Source organism: Gadus morhua, chromosome 7 (assembly GCF_902167405.1).
Source record: "Gadus morhua chromosome 7, gadMor3.0, whole genome shotgun sequence".
In the NCBI taxonomy this organism is placed as follows: domain Eukaryota; kingdom Metazoa; phylum Chordata; class Actinopteri; order Gadiformes; family Gadidae; genus Gadus; species Gadus morhua.
In genome coordinates this window covers 19,180,881-19,202,836 of record NC_044054.1, presented here as the reverse complement: position 1 = coordinate 19,202,836, position 21,956 = coordinate 19,180,881, and the positions used below count along the sequence as shown (strand labels likewise).

The 21,956-nt window shown below is 44.2% G+C and overlaps 1 protein-coding gene across 3 annotated transcripts in view; it reads right to left on the bottom strand.

The window, feature by feature from the left end:
* Nucleotides 1-8,843: 8,843 nt before the first annotated feature.
* Nucleotides 8,844-21,956, bottom strand: part of auts2a (activator of transcription and developmental regulator AUTS2 a) — a 268,221-nt gene continuing 255,108 nt past the window's right edge. The window contains exons 9-19 of one of the 3 annotated variants that reach the window (XM_030361445.1): nt 19,556-19,791; nt 18,127-18,171; nt 17,004-17,099; nt 16,316-16,387; nt 15,948-15,977; nt 15,367-15,438; nt 14,714-14,852; nt 14,436-14,516; nt 12,807-12,890; nt 12,410-12,671; nt 8,844-11,623 (exon numbers count right to left, since the gene is read on the bottom strand). In XM_030361445.1, the coding sequence (XP_030217305.1) occupies nt 10,312-11,623; nt 12,410-12,671; nt 12,807-12,890; nt 14,436-14,516; nt 14,714-14,852; nt 15,367-15,438; nt 15,948-15,977; nt 16,316-16,387; nt 17,004-17,099; nt 18,127-18,171; nt 19,556-19,791 (2,429 nt within the window). In that variant the 3' untranslated portion in view covers nt 8,844-10,311. Of the gene's footprint in view, nt 11,624-12,409; nt 12,672-12,806; nt 12,891-14,435; nt 14,517-14,713; nt 14,856-15,366; nt 15,439-15,947; nt 15,978-16,315; nt 16,388-17,003; nt 17,100-18,126; nt 18,172-19,555; nt 19,792-21,956 lie in introns of all 3 variants that reach the window. The other 2 variants (XM_030361446.1, XM_030361444.1) reach the window with 2 other exon arrangements.

Genomic DNA, 21,956 nt, shown 5'->3' with positions numbered 1-21,956 from the left:
AAATCCATAAGGGGTAACACTGTTGTTTTTTATTGGTCGTCATGAAAAAAAACATAAGGGGTAACACTGTCATTTTTTATTGGTCGTCATGAAAAAAAACATAAGGGAAATAATAGAAATTCACGCACTGTAGTTTTTTATTGGTCGTCATGAAAAAAAACATAAGGGGTAACACTGTTGTTTTTTATTGGTCGTGATGAAAAAAAACACTAGGGGTTACACTGTGGTTTTTTATTGGTCGTCATGAAAAAAACATAAGGGGTAACACTGTTGTCTTTGTCAAATAAAATATAAGGGGTAACACTGTCGTATTTTATTGGTCGTCATGAAAAATAACATATTTGAAAAATATGTGACACTGTCGTTTTTCTTTGGTCGTCATGAAAAAACCATAAGGGGTAACACTGTTGTTTTTTATTGGTCGTCATGAAAAAAAACATAAGGGGTAGCACTGTTGTTTTTTATTGGTCGTCATGAAAAGAAACACAAGGGGTAACACTGTTGTCTTTGTCAAATAAAATATAAGGGGTAACACTGTCGTATTTTATTGGTCGTCATGAAAAATAACATATTTAATAAATATTAGAGCTGTCAGTTAAACGCGTTATTAACGGCGTTAACGCAAACCAAATTTAACGGCGTTAAAATTTTTATCGCGCGATTAACGTAATTATTTTATTAAAAAAAAAAAATAATAATTTTTTTTTTTTGCCTCAAAACAAAGAAGCAGTAGCCTGACTGCTATGTTCAAATGACATTTGTTCAAAGCAGTCGTTTATTTGCACTATAGGCTCTTTTTTTGTATCGTCCTGTTTTGATCAGTATATGCCAATGTTGTTATCAATAGAAAATCATTTGCACAAGGCAAGCCGATGCACTTCATCATGTTGATAAGAGAATTAAAATGAGAAGAATTATGGGACAAAAAAATCAAGGGATATTTAGCATAGAAAAAGAATTTGCGATTAATCGCGATTAATAATAGCTAACTCTGACATTAATGCGATTAATCACGATTAAATATTTTAATCGCTTGACAGCTCTAATAAATATGTGACACTGTCGTTTTTCTTTGGTCGTCATGAAAAAACCATAAGGGGTAACACTGTTTTTTATTGGTCGTCATGAAAAAAAAAAATAAAGGGTAACACTGTCATTTTTTATTGGTCGTCATGAAAAAAAACATAAGGGTAACACTGTTGTTTTTATCAAATGAAACATGAGGGGTGATACTCTCGTTTTTCTTTGGTCGTCATGAAAAAAACCATAAGGGGTAACACTGTTGTTTTTTATTGGTCTTCATGAAAAAAAACATAAGGTGTAACACTGTCGTATTTTATTGGTCGTCATGAAAAAAAACATAAGGGGTAACGCTGTTGTTTTTTATTGGTCGTCATGAAAAAACTGCAGGAACTTTAAGATACGCTATTGGAGCTGGAATTACCGCGGCTGCTGGCACCAGACTTGCCCTCTAATTGACAATTATTTGACAATTGTCTTTGTCACATAAAATATAAGGGGTAACACTGTCGTTTTTTATTGGTCGTCATGAAAAAAAACATAAGGGGTAACACTGTTGTCTTTGTCAAATAAAATATAAGGGGTAACACTGTCGTATTTTATTGGTCGTCATGAAAAATAACATATTTGAAAAATATGTGACACTGTCGTTTTTCTTTGGTCGTCATGAAAAAACCATAAGGGGTAACACTGTTGTTTTTTATTGGTCCTCATGAAAAAAAACATAAAGGGTATCACTGTCATTTTTTATTGGTCGTCATGAAAAAAACATAAGGGGTAACACTGTCGATATTTATCAATTAAAACATAGGGGGTAACACTGTCGTTTTTATCAAATGAAACATGAGGGGTGACACTGTCATTTTTTATTGGTCGTCATGAAAAAAAACATAAGGGTAACACTGTTGTTTTTATCAAATGAAACATGAGGGGTGATACTCTCGTTTTTCTTTGGTCGTCATGAAAAAAACCATAAGGGGTAACACTGTTGTTTTTTATTGGTCTTCATGAAAAAAAACATAAGGTGTAACACTGTCGTATTTTATTGGTCGTCATGAAAAAAAACATAAGGGGTAACGCTGTTGTTTTTTATTGGTCGTCATGAAAAAACTGCAGCAACTTTAAGATACGCTATTGGAGCTGGAATTACCGCGGCTGCTGGCACCAGACTTGCCCTCTAATTGACAATTATTTGACAATTGTCTTTGTCAAATAAAATATAAGGGGTAACACTGTCGTTTTTTATTGGTCGTCATGAAAAAAAACATAAGGGGTAACACTGTTGTCTTTGTCAAATAAAATATAAGGGGTAACACTGTCGTATTTTATTGGTCGTCATGAAAAATAACATATTTGAAAAATATGTGACACTGTCGTTTTTCTTTGGTCGTCATGAAAAAACCATAAGGGGTAACACTGTTGTTTTTTATTGGTCCTCATGAAAAAAAACATAAAGGGTATCACTGTCATTTTTTATTGGTCGTCATGAAAAAAACATAAGGGGTAACACTGTCGATATTTATCAATTAAAACATAGGGGGTAACACTGTCGTTTTTATCAAATGAAACATGAGGGGTGACACTGTTGTTTTTTATTGGTCGTCATGAAAAAAAACATAAAGGGTAACACTGTAATTTTTCATTGGTCGTCATGAAAAAAACATAAGGGGTAACACTGTCGATATTTATCAATTAAAACATAGGGGGTAACACTGTCGTTTTTATCAAATGAAACATGAGGGGTGACACTGTCGTTTTTCTTTGGTCGTCATGAAAAAAACCATATGGGGTAACACTGTTGTTTTTTATTGGTCGTCATGAAAAAAAACATAAAGGGTAACACTGTCATTTTTTATTGGTCGTCATGAAAAAAAACATAAGGGGTAACACTGTCGATATTTATCAATTAAAACATAGGGGGTAACACTGTCGTTTTTATCAAGTGAAACATGAGGGGTGACACTGTCGTTTTTCTTTGGTTGTCATGAAAAAAACCATAAGGGTAACACTGTTGTTTTTTTATTGGTCGTCATGAATAAAAACATAAGAGGTAACACTGTTGTTTTTTTATTGGTCGTCATGAAAAAAAACATAAAGGGTAACACTGTCATTTTTTATTGGTCGTCATGAAAAAAAACATAAGGGGTAACACTGTCGATATTTATCAATTAAAACATAGGGGGTAACACTGTCGTTTTTATCAAATGAAACATGAGGGGTGACACTTTTTATTGGTCGTCATGTAAAAAAACATAAGGGGTAACACTGTTGTTTTTTTATTGGTCGTCATGAATAAAAACATAAGGGGTAACACTGTCGTTTTTTATTGGTCGTCATGAAAAAAACATAAGGGGTAACACTGTTGTTCTTTTATTGGTCGTCATGAAAAAAAACAAAGGGTAACACTGTCATTTTTTATTGGTCGTCATGAATAAAAACATACGGGGTAACACTGTTGTTTTTTTATTGGTCGTCATGAAAAAAAACATAAAGGGTAACACTGTCATTTTTTATTGGTCGTCATGAAAAAAAACATAAGGGGTAACGCTGTCGTTTTTATCAAATGAAACATGAGGGGTGATACTCTCGTTTTTCTTTGGTCGTCATGAAAAAAACCATAAGGGGTAAAACTGTCGTATTTTATTGGTCGTCATGAAAAAAAACATAAGGGGTAACGCTGTTGTTTTTTATTGGTCGTCATGAAAAAACTGCAGCAACTTTAAGATACGCTATTGGAGCTGGAATTACCGTGGCTGCTGGCACCAGACTTGCCCTCCAATTGACAATTATTTGACAATTGTCTTTGTCAAATAAAATATAAGGGGTAACACTGTCGTTTTTTATTGGTCGTCATGAAAAAAAACACAAGGGGTAACACTGTTGTCTTTGTCAAATAAAATATAAGGGGTAACACTGTCGTATTTTATTGGTCGTCATGAAAAATAACATATTTGAAAAAAAAAAAAAAAGTGTTCTTGTCAAATAAAATATAAGGGGTAACACTGTTTTTTTTCATCAGTCATCATGGGAAAAAAACATAAGGGGTAACACTGTTGTTTTTACCAAATGAAACCTAAAGGGGAACACTGTATAGAATAGAATAGAATAGAAACACACACGCACACACACACACACTCCGACCGGGATTTCCGTTGCGATGGGTTTCCTCCATCAGCGACTTATACAATAAACAAATTATATAAAACAAAACCCCTCTTTCATATAGTATGCAAATATGTTGAAAAGGCCTCCATCTTTGTTATACTTTTAAAATGTTCCTATATAGCCTATTTTATAGCTTACACTGATATTTTAAAACAGGAATGCGAAATGCGAAATGCATCCTGGGATATTTAACGGTCCCAAGTCCACACAATGGACATATTGGGCTAGCCCCACCAGTAAGTAAAATTATCTCCGTCCACTTCAACAGAGAAACACTCTGAGCATGCGCATTTCAATATTTCAAGTCCAATACACATTGCATTGGGCTGGTGGGGCTAGAGCCCCTCTTGCCCCTCCAGACGAACTCAGCCGGAAGAAGCAAGCCAGGGTCGACTAAAAATTAAATAAAAGCGCCAAAATTATTATTTTATAGTACTTTCTGGGGAGATTATTAAAAAAAAAATATATATATAAAAATATATTATATTTTTTATATATATTTTTTTTTTCATTTTTTTTTTCTTGTGAGAGTAGCGACTTGCCCCTAATGACCATTCGCCACTGGTCATTCTGACCTGGGACATTTAGAATTGTCGTTCTTTTTAATAACCGACAACGGGAACTCTGCTATAAACCGGCCTAACTTTCAACGTCAACGCCGAACCCCTTCTTCTTCGCACGGCTGTCAACATCCGAAACATACGCTAGTTAGATTTTCTCAAACAGCAGTTTCAAGTACGGGTAGCATAGAACTAACGTTAGCCAAGTGGGGACTCCATGATTGCTAAATCTAATGAGAGGTAAAATTGCCATAAGGAAGGAAAGCATAGTAGGCCTATGCCTTGCGACTGTGCTTCGCAGTAGGCCTATGCCTGTCGATGAAACGCTACCAGGAACGCCTAAAGGGCGTCTTGTGTCATGACGGAAACGCCCAAGCTGGACCCTTCTCTCCACCAATGAGCTAATCTGAGGAACCAGGAGATAGGCGGTAATTGCGTTTACCCAATGCAGATGGTTCATTTTATTATAAAAAGAAAAGGGCAATTCCATTAGATTTTCCAAACACTGACGACTTCCCAGATGGTTGTGTAACAAGAACTAGGCCTACCCCTCATAATCATCTGCTACCTTAATAAGTAGAATCCAGTTCGTCTGGTGAATGGGTTATCGCGATTTTCAATAATATCGACAAATGTACTGTCCTCAATACAAAGACTCATAGCCTTTGCCTTGAAAAAAATATTTAACGCATACAAATAAACACAAAGGTGAATTGATATTTCAATCATGTATTAATCTGTACATGAGAGCAGGGGTCCGTCCTGTAAGCCTACTCCGAAACCTTAACCTAGAACCAAAACAATTCTTCATATCCATAATGAAGTGTTATGGTCCCATTCTGGCCGCCCAGGCGCCCAGCCCAAAAAAATAGTCCTGAACCGCCACTGAGAGACACACAGTAGAGAGAAGTAGCCTTTTATACTTTTTGTTCGATATTTTTGATTAATTCTTACTTCGGTATCCATTTGTTTTTTTTCTGCGGAATTCAAAACATAGGCTACACGAGGGCTAGGCTGCTACAAACGTCTTAGCTATGTGGCTCACCCTGTTTAGGAGCATTTCTTTTGCTGACGACAATATGAGGCTAGCTTTGTTTGCATGATGAGTTTGTTGATTAACAGCTCAACCTGAAAAACGAGTTTTATCCCATCATGGACGAAACGAGAGCTGGATGCATCCTGCTAGCTTCCTCCTCTCCGATTCTAAAATTGTGATTTGTTGCCATCTAGTGGCGGATTATTTTAATACATGGACAAAGAATGTATTTCCTTTTTACTAGTTGGAAGATAAATCATTTATTACATTAGTAACGATTTCACTCTAGTTTCTACTGTTATTTAAAAAACGTAATATTATTATTATTATCATTACTATTATTATTATTATTATTATTATTATTATTATTATTATCGTTATTATAATAATACTTAGTCATTAATACTATTGAACTATAATATTATTTATTATAATATTAATATTAATATGAATAACAGTTATAATTTTCTGGGATTGAATCCTTCAATTTATTTTAATTCAATTAACGTATTCCTTAATGCCCATGATGGACCACACCCTTTTTTTGTTATGGGTAGTGTTGCCGTTTTATATATAAGCCATTTTATTTATATATAATAAATAATGGCCTTTATGTTAGGTCCCCCTTCTTAATTTGCCCTGTAGATAACGTAATACAGGCCTGGGTAGAAATATTCATAAATAAAAACTTACCATCAATCAGGACAATAGCCCAATAGCCTGCCAGTCATTTTAAGTGAACTTTAGCACCCTCTCCTGGCCTTAAAAAATAACCGCACACAAGGCTGTTTTGATAGTTCAGTGAGAAGTTAGATAAGCCAACATTAAAGGTTGGGTAGGTGATTTGCGAAACGCCAGCAGATTTTGAAAATACACAACTCAAATGGTCCTACCCCCTCTCCTTCAACGCTGACTCTGACTCCACCCATTCCAGGTACCTGGACGCGCAATCATGCACGAGCGCGAACAGAGATGCGCGAGAGCGAGCCAGGCTAGCGTAGGTTTTCGTTTAACAACATGGCACTACATTCAGCTGTAAGTTGCACCCAGTACCGCGGGAAGTAGGAGTGCTGGGGGTGCTGCAACACCCCCTGTCCGAGGCCCTGTCTTATCACAGAAAACGATCATTTCTAAAAACTTCGGCCAAAGTGGAGATTTCTGAAAACGCCGGTTATGCGTTGTCGTGTCAACGGGGAGAAACGGGATTTTAGGTTCTGAAGCGTCACATTATGCACCAGGAAATGCTTAACGTCATGTGAGCGCCCGCTGTACCGTATTGGTCCGAATATAAACACAAACCCCATTGTAAGACGACCTATATTTGGAAAAAAGATTTGAAGACCAGATCCGTTTTTTATGAATAAATAAATTGTATTCATTGAAATAATATACGAAAATAAAAAGGCATCGAATAAAACACTGCATTGCCACTAAACAGTAGTGCAAATAGGCCGTACTGATGTGTACACCAAAGACTATTCCTGACACTCCTCTGCCCCGCTGTGTTCGCTCTGGCTGTGGTCGCTCCGAACTGTTTCGGCCCGTGGCAAAGCGAGTCATCCTCGCTGCTGTCCAAGGCATTTTGAGACGCAGCATTTATTTAATGCTCATATGACCTAGTGCTGAAAAAAGGTTATATGAAAAAGTGTGAGGGTAGCGGTGGTGCGCTAAACTTGTTCTGTGAGCAGCTGGATGTGAACGATCGATTTTCAACTGTCCGCGCATGCACTGGTGTAATTGAGCTGCGCTGCTATACATCTTTTTTTATCAATGTAACGAGTTGCGAGTCTAGTGCAGGCTGAGTTTTTTTTTTCCCCAGCACCCCCTGCTGAGAATACGTTCTCGCTGCAATGGTTGGACCAGATGTTATAAACATTAAACGGTCACATAAATCATTACTATTTTTAGAAAATGTATGTTTGTTTCATATAATTGTATTGGAAGTCCTGGTTTTCACTAGGGTTGCCGCGGTGTGGACATTTTCACACCGAGTAATACACTCGTCTCCACACCGGTATTACCGAGTATAAACGGTATAAACTTTGAAACTAGGTCAACCGCCACACAAGCATCGGTTTTTAGACCCTTCTCGTCCTTCAGTTGCCGCCAACGTTCGAAAGCAGCGCCTAGGATTATTCTTGATTTCAGTTTTTCTCTTTCAGCGTTTTTATTATCAATTACTCTCTGAAAAAGAGTTTTCCTTCTCTTTGCTGGTGGTGGTGGTGGTGGTGGAGATGGTGGCGTCTTGTCTGCCATGGAAATTGTCTTCTACTGCTAGGTCCAAATGTGGATTAACTAGTTCCAGTAGCTACCGCAGGATAACAACAAACAGGAGCTTGCTCTGGGTCACGAGCTCTGGGTCACGAGTACTGCACGAAGGGGTCGCGCGCGGGGCGCGGGGGAGGGGGAGTGCAGTACGACCGTTTGATTGACGTACTTACTGTCCAATGCAACTCGGTGGCAATGAAAATGATTGGCTGGAGTTTTTCGAGCCCTGCCCGTTCCACAGATGATTGACTTGTTTAATTTTCATGTCAGTACTTCTAACTCAGTGGCTGTAAGCGGGTTATGATAAGGATTTCAAGTAATTTTGCAAAAATGGCCAAAAAAGCAAATCACCTATACAACCTTTAATTACTGATAAAGCTCCCTGAATCATGACCACGTTCCTGTGGCAGTATACTGGAAATGTCAACAACTTAGTGTTTCTATCATCAATGAAGACGTTTCTATTCTTTCAAAAAGCACGTTGCTTTTTATTGAAATGTATCCATTCTTTAAGTAAATAGGCCTAGCCGTTGTAGTGTGTGGTTTTAAATTAATTGTCGAAAGAATTAATTTAAAACCAGGTGCTCCAACGTTACCACACTGTCTTTCCAATCAAACACGTTTTTTATTCATCATGGGAAACTAAACGGCTGAATTGGTCCTAGTTTTTAATACGTAAATATGTATCAACAATCCTTAGGGTTTGTTTATCATTAGCACCCAAACTGTAAATAATAAAAAAGGAGGCATGGCACAAAGTCATTAGCATTGTGTATGAGTAGGTATCAGACAAGTTTAGTACACATTTTTTAATAACATGGCACAATTAACATAACACAAGTTTACATGAGGAGCATGCTGAAGATTCAGTCGCTTCATTTTTTCATATTTTTTGTACATGATCTATAAAGACTTAATTTTTCCCTTGTACATGTTTAACAGCAAAAAAAAAGTTTCTTATTTAACAATCTTTTTTTGCAATACGCGTTGACTAAAACCACTATGGCTCTGATGGACATTTTGAATGTTGGATTGAAAAAGAAAAAACTTCACTGCACAACATGGTCTCACAGAGTTTGAAGCGCAAAACTAAACCTCCAGTGAACTACTAAAAATAGATCTCTGCTGCTCATCGGAAAACAAACTGCCTTTTTTTGTCTTTTCAATTAGTACGTACAACAACTTAAAGGTGTGGAGCACTTTTAATAATACACTGCCCATGAACCAACAATTTTCTCAGAGAAAACACGTACTTTACATTCCTTCAATTAGGGCTAGCGGTATGCTCTTTCTGTATTGTTGACTGCTCATTCTCTCCAGAATTAGACTTGCGAGATAAAATTTTTATATCGAAGAATTACACTTTTGCATTTTCGCTTTTTACGTCGCATGTACTGTTGGAAATACATCGATATGCGATTCATCAGAAGATGTGTTTAATACAGAGCCCACACGGCTCGGATAAAGCTTGTCCTTACTCATAAGATCTCCACATATGGGTCTTTTGAATTGGGGAGAGAATGCAGTTTATGCCTCGGTCATTACACGGTGTGTACAGATGTGTGGAGAAGGCCAGCTTTCAGAGAGGGAGCCCAGATGTGTGTTGCATAGTTGAAGGCAGGGATAAGGGAGGCGGGTGTGGGTATGTCGTATGGTACAATGTCAATTAGTTTGTCAACCGAACCAAAAACGAAAACAAAAATATCTGTCTGCAAAACAGCACATTCTGATTCTCCAAACTATACTCCTCTATGTACAATTAAAGTAAAGCTTTCCAAAAACTCCCCGTTGCATATTTTGTACCTCGGTTGTAATCCATACAGAGGGGAGCACATTGACTGTACATGTATCTACATGCTTCTGTCTCCCACTCCTTCCAAGTACCTTCACATTCCAGCGTGGAGGATCGGTGGACACAGCCTCCATCATATAACCCCAACTCTTTGAGAGAACCAATGCACACAGAACACTAGACAAAACTGGGCAAACAAAAGCCAAAAAAGCCACCCTGAAAAAAGTTTTTTTCGTTGTTGTTATAAGATTTTGTCCCTTGTTTGTGTTTTTTATACAAAACAACCCAAAACAATGATTTTTACTAGGCATGACTCTGCCTACATAAGTTATTCACAGATATGGTACAGTCGTGGTTCGCCCAAGGCTAAGTGCTTGGTGTGAGTTCAATGCGTTTGGGACACAAGGCTGCGGCGGCGCTCCACACGCCTTCAAGTCTGTGGCGGGAGAGAGAGAGAGGGTCCCATCTGCTCAGCGCGCCTCAATGTCTTTGTGGTTGTGCGAGGAGGGTCTGTCTCTGATGTCAGTGGCCAGGGGCGTAGTCCGTCTGGGGGAGCCCACTCGCGTGCCGAGCGTGGGGATGAGAGGCGGGGGGGCGCTGAGAGAGGCGGTGGGCGGCGTTTTGTTCATCATGCTGTTCTGATGCGCGGCGGCGGCGGCAGCGGCCGCCACCGCAGCAGCAGCCGCCGAGGGGTTGACCCTGGGGTAGTGCATGCTGGGTAGCCCGGGGGCGAGGAGCCCCGGCCCCCCGTGGGGGAGGTGCCCGTCCATCACCTGGTGGTGCATGGCGGCGTGCAGGCGCCCGTGCTCGTAGTCCTCTCTGAGCATGTGCAGGCGCTCGCGCTCCTCCATGTGGGCGCGCTCCTGTTCCCGCCGCTGCTCCAGGGCCAGGGCGTGCATGGTGGACTGCTGGTGCTCCCGGTTAAAGTCGTGGGGCTCCCGGTCCCGGTACGAGCGCTCGGCCTCGTAGAGGCGGGGCCCCGCCAGCCGGTGCAGCGGGTCGTTCCTCATCAGCAGGTCCCGGGCCAGGTGGTCCCGCCTGTGGATGTCCAGGCCCCTGTAGGGGTCCCGCATGGGGTCCCAGTGGAAGGCCGGGTAGGGGAACCTCTCGGCGCCCGGTATGGGGCTGATGCCCATGAAGGGCGCCACCATGCGAGTTCTGTCCAGGCTGGCGATGCTGTTCATGGGGTGCACGCCGGCCATGCCCATGGGGATCCCCATGGAGACGGGAGGCGGATGGTGGGTGGGAGCGGGCGGTGGCGGTGGCGGCGGCGGCGGCGGTGGCGCCTGGACCGGGGGCCCGTTCCCCCGGTCGGTGGCCGGGGCCTCGGGCTCCTCCTTGCGCTCCTCCTTCACCTTCACCTCGCTGTTCTTCTTCTGGTGCTCGTAGACCGGCTCGCCCTTCCTCTCCAGGACGTCCCGGCCCAGGCTGCCGTTCAGGGGCCGCTCCAGGCTGGCCTGACGCACGTAGGGGGACGGGGTGGCCCGGCTGGGGGTCTTGTTCTCCGACAGCCTCCCGTCGTGGATGACCGGCGCCTCCTTGTCGCCGCCGTGCTGGCTCTCCTTCAGCTTGTGCTCCTCGCCGTGGCTCTCCTTCCACACGTCGGCGTGCTCCCGCTCCTTCTCCTTGGGGGCCTTGAGGTCCTTGTCCCGCGGGGGCTCCCCGGGGAGCAGGTGGTTCCTGTGGTGCTGCTCAGGGGCCCGGCCGTGGCCCAGTGAGCCCACGGGGGACCTGACGGCCACCGGGGAGGGGTGGCTGGAGTGACGCTTCTCCGTGGACTCCCTGGGAAGAAAAGAGAAAAATATGTTGTTCATACGTCTCTGGCTCCGTGACTCGCTCAAATTCAGCTGTGGAAACAATCACGCTTTCTATCATTTCGCTCGTCGTAATCATCCGCTCTCTGAGGAAATAAGCTCCTCCATAATCATCCCCGCATTCGGGCGCAACAGAGCAGAGCCATGGCGCTGCGTGATGCTATCTCATGTCTGAGGACGCGGTCCAACAGAACTTTCCCTTTAAAGATCTCCTATTATACTACTTTTCTGGTCTTAATTTCTTATTAATGACTCCTATAGAGCAACCTGACACGAATCACAGCACAAAAAACGATGTCGATTTTCGGGAAACTCTTCCTCTCATCTGGGCGCTAACAGCATTCTCTGTCAACATTCGGCTTCGTCCTTCTCCGCCCCCTCGCCCCCCTCCTGCCAACCCCACTCCGTTGTGATTGGTTACCCTCCTGAAGAGCATGTTGCAGCATTACCATAAATTGAAAAATCCGGATTGTTCTACGTAGATAAATCCCGGAAATTTGAACAAGTGAATGGCGACCGGCGACCGGCGTCCCTAGTGTTTAGCGCCCTGCACAGCCACCCCAGACGGTCAGCAGGGAACACGTCGAAATGCACGTACGTCATTATTTGACACTTTAGTATGGTTAAACATGACTAAAATCTTTATAACAACGTCGATAGGTCATAAAAGTCGAAAAAGCATAATAGGTGCTCTTTAAGAAAAAGGTCGCCGAGTAAAAGCCATCGTTGCGAGCGGGCGGGACGTGGCACCCACCTGGGCTCCTTGTCGTCCTTGCTGGCCGACGGGGCGCGCTTGTCCGAGTCCCGGTCCCTCTCGTGGGAGCTGGCGGAGGCGCTCCTCTCCGACTCGCCGGGCTTGAGCCAGGGCGGCGGCGTGGGGAAGGAGGGCGGCGTGCGGTGCAGTCGGTTCCAGGGCTCCTGCTGGCCGCCGCTGGGCCCGTTGGGGTTGAAGTGCTGCGGCGGGCCGGCGGGGCCGTCCTTATGGCCGAACATGGAGTTGGGCGCCGTGAGGGATTCTGCGCAACGAAGACGACAACGGTGCGCAGCGGTTAGGTTGATTGTGTCAAGCGCAGGCATGGGAATGAGATGCGAATCAGAGGTCAAGGGTTGGCGTTGAGTGTCTGGTGGAGGGCGATGAAGAGGAGACTCACTCAGTGCTGGGTTTCCCAGACCGCCGAAGGCTGAGGAGCTGAGCGTGCCCAGTCCCCCGAATGAAGGAGGCCGGCTGAAAGGCTCTGGAGGCGGAAGAGAAGCAAAGATTAAAACTCAAGCATACGTGTATTATATATATATAGATATATATACGTTTATATACACATATACGTATGTGGATTTTGTCTCATATTTTTAGCCCGACATTAACAAGGAAAGGGTGTTTGCAGCGGTTTTTCGTCTATTGGTCATTTTTAAATGGGTAAAATATGTAACAAGGGTACTGTAATAAATCATAATCTGACCATGAAATGTCGTCTTAATAGGCCTAAAGCCTTAATATAAAATGGTGAATCTGCATACCAATCTAATCTGAATACAAATCTAAGCACAACAAACAAAGTGAATGACAAAAACAGCCCATGTTTCTCACTAAAAGTATTTGCATCACCCATGTTTACCCCAAATTACATGCACAGCACATGTATTATTCATATCCCATTACATTTTTTGCTCCAGTTTTTTTAAATGATGAAAGGGCTAATAAGAACAGAAAAAAAGAGAAACACTGATTAAGGTTATTTTTTCAAGAATTACTCCCAACTCTGAAGGTCAACTTAACGCTTTAGCTTTTCTTGTGATGATTGACATTGTTCAACTGCCTCCTGTGCTATATGGTTATCTAGGAATGAGCTTTTTTGTGTATTTTGTAAATAGTCTTCAGCACATCCAAGTTCAAAGGCTCCTTTTGAAACAGCCCCTGCAAAATGTGTTATTATCTAAGGCATCCATGTCTGCTATCTATTATGACATTTTCTGTCTTGATACGAGTCATTGTGTACTGTTGCTCATTCCACACTTTTGCAACGGGCAGGAAAAGGCAACCAAGAGTCAGTGTTATATTTCTCACGACCATCCCATACAGAACAATAACAACTACGATACAAACAAATTCTCCCCTCACGAACGCCTCATCTATTTTAAAAGCCACCCTGGGATCAAGTGATTGAGTGCTATTTATGTGTCCACCTCTATTGCCTTCTAATAGCTCCTTACGGCAGACTCTTTGTGATTATCACTGGTTGTCATGGCTACCTTTAATTATTCAACTCCCTGCTTGGCCATTGGAGACCCACTCAGGGATGGCAGGAAATCTAGCTGAAGGGGCCCTTTCACCGGTCCCCTGGCTTCAGTTACCGCTCTTATGACACTGAAGCAGATTCTAAAGCAGACTCTGAAGCAGACTCTAAACCAGACGCTGAAGCAGATTCTAAAGCAGACTCTGAAGCTGACCCAGAAGCAGACTCTTAAACAGACTCTGAAGCAGACTCTTAAACAGACTCTGAAGAAGACTCTTAAACAGACTCTGAAGCAGACTCTTAAACAGACTCTGAAGCAGATTCTGAAACAGACTCTGAAGCAGACTCTGAAGAAGACTCTGAAGAAGACCGTGAAGCAGACCCTGAAGCAGACCCTGAAGCAGACCCTGAAGCAGACTCTGAAGAAGACTCTGAAGAAGACTCTGAAGCAGACCGTGAAGCAGACTCTGAAGCAGACCCTGAAGCAGACCCTGAAGCAGACCGTGAAGGAGACTCTGAAGCAGACTCTGAAGCTGCTTGCCCTCTTACCGAGGTGAGAGGCGGGGCTGAGGAAGTTTCCGGGGTGGTGGGGAGGGTGGCCAAAGGGGCCCGCTGCCGGGTGTGGGGGGCCTGGGAACGACAGAGAGAGAGAGCTTTATTACACGAAACGCACTACATGAAATTCTATTTTAATATTAATAAGGTCAAGTTATATTAAATGAATTATCCTCTCACTCACACACACACACACACACACACACACACACACACACACACACACACACACACACACACACACACACACACACACACACACACACACACACCTGCGGCTGAGAAGAGCGTGGCGGGGCGGGCCAGGTCGTGGGGGTGGTGGATGGCCCCGAAGAGATTGGGGCCCGGTGGCCGACCCAGGAACTCGGGTTTGAGGCCAAAGTCCAGCTTATGAGGGTCGACCTGCATCTGCTGCTGGAGGACGGTAGGCACAGGAGAGAAAACACCATGTTAAACCTTCACACACAAAAGGGGCAGCGTGTTGCAGAGTGACCCTGGCTGGGTTAGGATTACGATTCCCACCGGGACCACCCAGGCTAAGAAATGCAGCCGTTGACCGTATTGCAGGACGCGTTGGAAGACACGCACGCTCACTATCTAGTGCTGAAGTTCACTTTAGTGAAACAACAATTACTAGAAAGATCATTGTTTCTTTGTTCTGGTTATAGGAGAGTGAACAACAAACAATAAATATTGAACAACGGTCTATGAATCTCATAAAACTGCCGGTTAAGCCACAGTAAAAGCAACATCAATATTATGTTCCTCTTGACCAACAGAGAACGTCTTGTGTCCATGTGAAACAAATACTAATTAATTAAGCCTGTCCTGATGCGACACTGCCCCCTGGGGGCTGAAACACGCCACGGTGTCGACACTGGCGCTGCGTGTCCTGTTTCCACTGTCACCACGGATGAGTCCTCACCTTCACTTTCTGTTGATGGTGGTAGATCTGCCACGCGATGTGGACGTGCATGGCGCACCACTTCCCTGGTTTCTGCGCAGGAGCGAGAGAAAAGAGAAGAAAACAAGTGTGAATCTCATTGTTTATGGTCCGGCAGACTCTAACCCTGCCACCACGATGTCGCTCCATGGCGTGCGTGTGTGCTGTCTATTTTGGAAAGGACAGATCTCTTGCGAGCGATGCTTTTAGAATTCCCAAAGTCTTGTTATGAAGTCTGGAAGGTATCACTGCACACATTTGTAAAGTGTTTGGGCAAGGTTTGGAATAGTTTGAAGCCTTGAGAGAACGCTGCATTCTGTTCTCAAATAAAATGGGCTTTGTTGTTGCTGTTCTTGATGTGATAAACTCGATAATGTTCTCCCTCCAAGGACATAACTTATTCAAATAAGGGCGCTATTTACTTTGATAGCAAGACCACCTGATGTGTGCAGCTGGAGTCAGAGGTAGGTGTGTGTCTTTGTTAGGTGGGTGTCTGTGTTTATATTTGTTTGTGTATTTGTGTGTGTTCTCTGTTTGTGTATGGCCTTCACTGAAACACTCACCCTGAGGATAGGTCGAAATGGATCCGTTAGCTGCGAGAAAGGAGGAACAAAGAGGAATCACAATGCTGTCACACAAGTGCTTCAAATTACAGATACAGGTCCAGACTTAATTGATCCCTGAGGAAGTGATTTGTTACACTTGCTCATGCTCAAGCCAGAAGAAACATTGAAGTGAATGGAATGGAATAGAACTACACAGCTATCAATTTGAACACAAAATATTATACTAATTATTACATAAAGCATAAAAAAAAATCTAAATTATATTTTCAATCTGAATAATAATTGTGGTCATGTCTCTGTTAGATTTGAATCCACCTAAAGGTAAACCAACAAGCCCGAGCTAGTGCTCTAGATGCTGCTCCTACCCTGGGGTCCTTCTGTAGGAGTGTGTGGGGTACGGCTCCGGGCCGGTTGGACACGTCCAGGGGGTTGGAGGTCTGAGAGAGCAGAGAAACACAGAGAGAGGCAAGCGTTGAGAAGACTCTCCGGAAGTTCAAATTCAGGAGAAAGTAAAGTTTCTGACATATGCAGTGTTCATTTACAAGTTCAGTCCAGTGCAGCGCAGCCAATACACACTCAATACAGAGATTTGGTCTTGCGATTCAAAATGAGCAGGTCAGTGTTTTCCATTGACCCTACTGTTTCTTCTCCGTGCTTTTGTTTTGTTTTATGTTTTATGCAGAACGGTGCTGGCACGGACATCCATGCCGTCTGAGAACACTATTTCCATTATCCTCTTCTAAAAACCTTTGGGGCCTCAACTTCCAACAACACGATGAACAAGGAAACAAAAACAAGCCACAAGTAGAGCATCGGGATCAGGTTATCCCAATTTCTGTTTCTGATTGGCTCAGACCAGCGCCAGGTGACATCACTGTACAAAAACGTCAACCACCAATCAGTAACCGGTAATTGCAATCCTCTACCTTTTCACCAGCGATGACGCTGTACCCTGCACATCAACCCTGCACATCAACAACAATCAGCGGTTTGTTCACTATACATCTCCGAGGTGGGCTAGGTGTTTTGTCGCCCCCTGTGTGTGGAGCTCACCTTGGGCTGGAAGGCTCCTTGCAGTGAGCCGAAGGGGCCGGTGGGAGGGATGACCGGGGGGAGGCCAGACATGGCCGGAGGGTAGGAGTGGAACAGCTGAAGGGAGAAAAACAAGAGAGCAGGAAATTGAGGATCAGGATTGTTTTGGTGTGAGGCTCATTACTGCATGAGGCCGTGACATCGTTGGCGGGGGAAATGGAGGCGGTAGCTCGGCTTTCTTTCTGGGTTCTGGGGGGACTAGTCGTTCTAAATGTATATGTGTAAACTGTAAAGTTTACACACTTCTAACATCTCTCAACTGTAAAGTTTACACAATTCTAACATCTCTCTCAGAAACCCTTTAAACGCCCGAACGATGGACTAAACGTCTGTTGTTCTGACGTTTTAAGGGTTTCTGGAGGAGATGTTGGTATTTGCTGAAGTATGTAAACTGTACAGTGTAAAGGTCACAATCTACTACGTGTTTGATACAAAATAGAGCGATCGATGAGGTGTAACAAAACAATCTTTCAGCGATGCTTGAAGGGTATAGCCCATCACTCTTTTCTGCACACTGTAGTAGTTGCTGTGCCCAGCCATTTTCATGTGATACCCTACACAACTTATGCTACAAGCAGTAGAAATCTAACACAATGAGGGCTGCAACTATTGATTATTTTCCTTGTTGATTAATCAAATTATGATGTTTCTTTATTGATTAATCATTTGGTCCAGTGTTTCTCAAATGGGGCTACCCATCTTTACACCAATTATAGCCATGTATTATTTATATCTTATACATATTTTTCATTTCTATGAAACAATGAAAGGGCTACTTTTCTTAAAATAGGATCTGAGTAAAATGAATTTGACAATGATTATGTTTTTTTTTTTGAAAACCCGCCATAAGTTACAAAAGCCGAAAGTGATGTCTTAGATTAGCTAGCCTCGTGTGATGAGCCGCCAAGATAATCATTTCAGCACTATAGCTACAAGGCTTACAGTTTGTATTCAAAGTAGCATATGAGCGCAAGCGGGGAACACATGACGGCGCCACGGCCCCAGACAGAACAGCGACAACAACAAGCACGGGCCATGGGTTCGCTGAGGGGACGGACACGGTGAACAAGGTGGGATCACTCACGCTGTGTCTGTAAAAGGGGTCCACCTTCGTTGGGAATTTTTCAAACTGTGGGAGAGAAAACAAAAGAGTGCTCAGTACAGAGGGGTAAAAGGGTACGGGGAAAGATTTAACACCGTAACCGAGACATTTACAGCTCCAGGTTGAATGGCCCCGTTCCTTGGGGCACAACATAAAAAAAGAAGTCACCACACATCGCCCCCCCGTGTGGGGGATAGGAAACACTTTAAAGTTCAGCGCCTCGGTAAAGTGGTCGTTTGTAACCTTTCCTTCTTTTCTCACACACTTTTGTACGCTTTTTTCCTGGCCGTCTGAGGACCAGTTTGGGGCCTTGTGTCTGTGTCTCATTTGTGAGCACTCGGGGTTCATTCCCTTTGTGTGTGTGTGTGGTTGAATGCGGGCTCAGAGCGCCCATTTCCACAGTCAGGGCTAAACACTGGAGCCATAAAGAAACACTTTATAGTCTCATTAGCTGTGAAAGGGCCTCACAGCGGTGCCTTTGAGGAACCATCAGAGCACTGGCTGAGAGAAAAAAACACCCCAAAACAACCCCGGGGCGCGTTACCGCTACAAGCCGTGCAATGCGAGCGTGAGGCAGTCTCTCCCGGGTCCTCAACTTGCTCATTGCCTGTGGTCTGCCCTGACAAAGAGCAAGCCTTTAATTCAAAGCATTCTGCAGTACAAAAACTAAAAACTAAAACACAACCACCACTACCCAACTGGGCCAAATTATGTCATTAAATTCAAACGGAATTAAGTGTATTATGCTTTTAAAGTTGGCAATGAAATGCAAAGTGCTCTGGGCCAAGCGATGGCTAATTCTGGAAATGGGCACTTTTTGGTTACAGGGCTGGTTGGCGGTGTGTGTGCGTGCGTGGACGGGGCTAAATCGGTCGTCCCTAAATACAGCGCTGGGAACGCATTCCGGGAGAAGAAAGGCATCTTTGAGGCGCGTATGGGGGCACACATGGTCATCGTTCAAACCCTGCCACAATAAAAGTCCCCACAAGGTTCCCCGCGGCTGCCAGAGCTTTGGGTATGTGTGCGAGCTTTATGAAAGCCTCAATCCCCAAAAATGCAACAACCTAGGAAGGCGTCCCAAAACCCGCTGAAACAATCCCCCTACCACCTGGTCTTAGCTGGGAACCAAACACAAGTCGTTGCTGCACGACACATCACGATAAACAACGAAACAAGAACTTAAAAGCCCCCTGTGTATGTCCTTGACTCGACCTCTACACATTGACCTCGTTCGGTCGAATCAACCCTCGCCCCCTCACCCGACACCCCAACCAACCCCACAACCCCCCAACCCCACAACCCCACAACCCCCCCAACCCCACAACCCCACAACCCCCCCAACCCCACAACCCCCCAACCCCACAACCCCCACAACCCCCGGGACACTGAACGGCGAGCTACTTATCCTCACGTTTCTGGTGGGGGTACGCACCATGGGCGGTGCTGGCGTGGGCATGATGCCGTGCGGCGGGAAGGGCGTGAAGGTGTGCTGGTGGGTGTGCTGGTGTGTGTGCTGGTGCTGGTGCTGGTGCTGGTGCTGGTGGAACTCGGTGCGCAGGTAGGGCGGCGGCCCCAGCGAGGCCCCGCGGTCGGCACTCTGCGACGCCAGGAAGCGCGTGTTGAGCTCCTGCCGTAGGAGGTCTTGTTCTGTGAGGGGGAAGAGGGGAGGGAAGAGAGGGGAGAGGGAGGGAGGTGGAGGAGAGGGAAGGGGAGGGAGAGGGGGGAGAGGGAGAGGGAGGAGAGGGGAGAGGGGGAAGAGGGAGATGGAGGAGGGGGAGATGGAGGAGAGGGGGGAGAGGGAGATGGAAGAGAGGGAGATGGAGGAGGGGGGAGAGGGAGATGGAAGAGAGGGGGGAGCGGGAGATGGAGGAGAGGGAGATGGTGGAGGGGGGAGAGGGAGATAGTGGAGAGGGAGATGGTGGAGAGGGAGATGGAAGAGAGGGGGGAGAGGGAGATGGAGGAGAGGGAGATGGTGGAGAGGGAGATGGTGGAGAGGGAGATGGAAGAGAAGGAGATGGAGAAGAGAGAGGAGAGGGAGGGGAGGGAAGGAAGAGGAGGAAGAAATAGTTTTAGTCCAAGACGTGTTCTTGGACTTTTTCACGATCCCAAGGTACATCGTGTTCCACACAACTCTGTCTGTGTGGGTATTTCTTGGTAATTTTATTTTTATCGTTATTTTGGGGAATATTTACAGTTGTCATGATTTTATATATTGCCTTTAATTATTTAGAAGGAAGAACATTGTTTAATAGTGTGTGTTTAATTTTAGAAGTACAGAAGGCTCTCCTTCATTTTAATTTCCTTCTTGTTATTGCTTTGTGTTTGCTTTCCCCCTGCTCCTACGCTCGCAGACTTCTGCATTTGTCATAAGAGTTTCATTGTCCAGCCAACCATGTGTTTTTCGGTACATAATACATTTGATAATAAAACTCTTCTGACTTTGAACATTTGTTGGCCTCTTTTTATTCCCATTGTATTTTTTTCTTTCCTTTTTTCCCAGAAACACACAAAGAACACTTTTTTTCTATCATAAATCATTGTTATAATTTAGTTTTCAATACATTCATCAAATAATTCAATAGCATTTAAACATTATTTATCGTGAACTCGATTTACGCAAAGCCCATTTTCAACGCTTCCCTAGAATCGAAACTGAATCTGGCCTGTCGCGATGAAAGCCAGCGTTCATATCCAGATGGCTCAGTGTTTAAAACGCTTCTTAGTCCCCATTGCCCAGCGATCAATATCAATGTCAAAAACCTCCCAAAAAGGACAACACTTTTACACAAAGAGGAAACCACACTTGATCTGATCGGCACATCCCGTTACTCCTCCTCTCTTCTCCAGGCCAAGCGTGGCTGAGGGTTGTAGACGAGACATCGTGCCAGCAACACGTTATCTCCGTTGTGCTTTAATTATTATTTCTAATGATAGCCGCTGTTGTTGCGATGAAACCTTCAACCCTTTGCTGTTACCTCGGATGTCTTCTAGAAAAATCTAATCATTTGCTTTTCTTAGAAATCCTCCGCTAAATTGCCGCGGAAAAATTGTATTCTCTCCCGGGTAACCGTATTATTTCTATTCCGCGGTGACTCAATGCACAATTTCCTACGTTCATTTCAAGCTTTATTAGGTTGGAAGCAAGAGATGGAATTTTCTCTTCATAAAAATTTCATTAGTGTCTTTTGAACAGAATCCAACTGGGGTCCGTGTGGTATTGAACAAATTGATTTCTCAGATGAACACTGTTCCAGGTGAAAATGGAAGCCCTGGAAATTAAGTTAAACCACCAACCCACTAACCGCCCCCCCCTCTTCTATTTCCCCCCTGGCCAACCAATTCTGACATTCAGTTGTACGGCATGGTTTGTGTGTGTGTGTGTGTGTGTGTGTGTGTGTGTGTGTGTGTGTGTGTGTGTGTGTGTGTGTGTGTGTGCGCGCGAGTGTGCGTGCGTGCGTGAGTGCGAGTGTGTGCCTGAGTGATTTCCTCTGTGTGTGTGTGATCGCTTATGTCAAACGACAGGGCTACCTTCTCCACGGTAAACGGTGTGTGTATTTATTTACTATTAATTCAGTCGATCATTCACAGCTTTATGCTTCGGTTAGAGTGCGACGGTGAGCAGGGTTGTGGACAGGCCGTCTGTACGCACTGAGGGGGCCGTGTCCAGCATCTGGAAGCCCTTACCCCCCCCCCCCCCCCCCCTCCCGTCCCCCGTCGACATTATTAGCCCGGTTTTGACCCGATCCGACAGATGTGGGATTTGGAAGGAGTTATGTGGCGGTTGTTTATTGGTCGTTTGTGGGCTGCCTGAT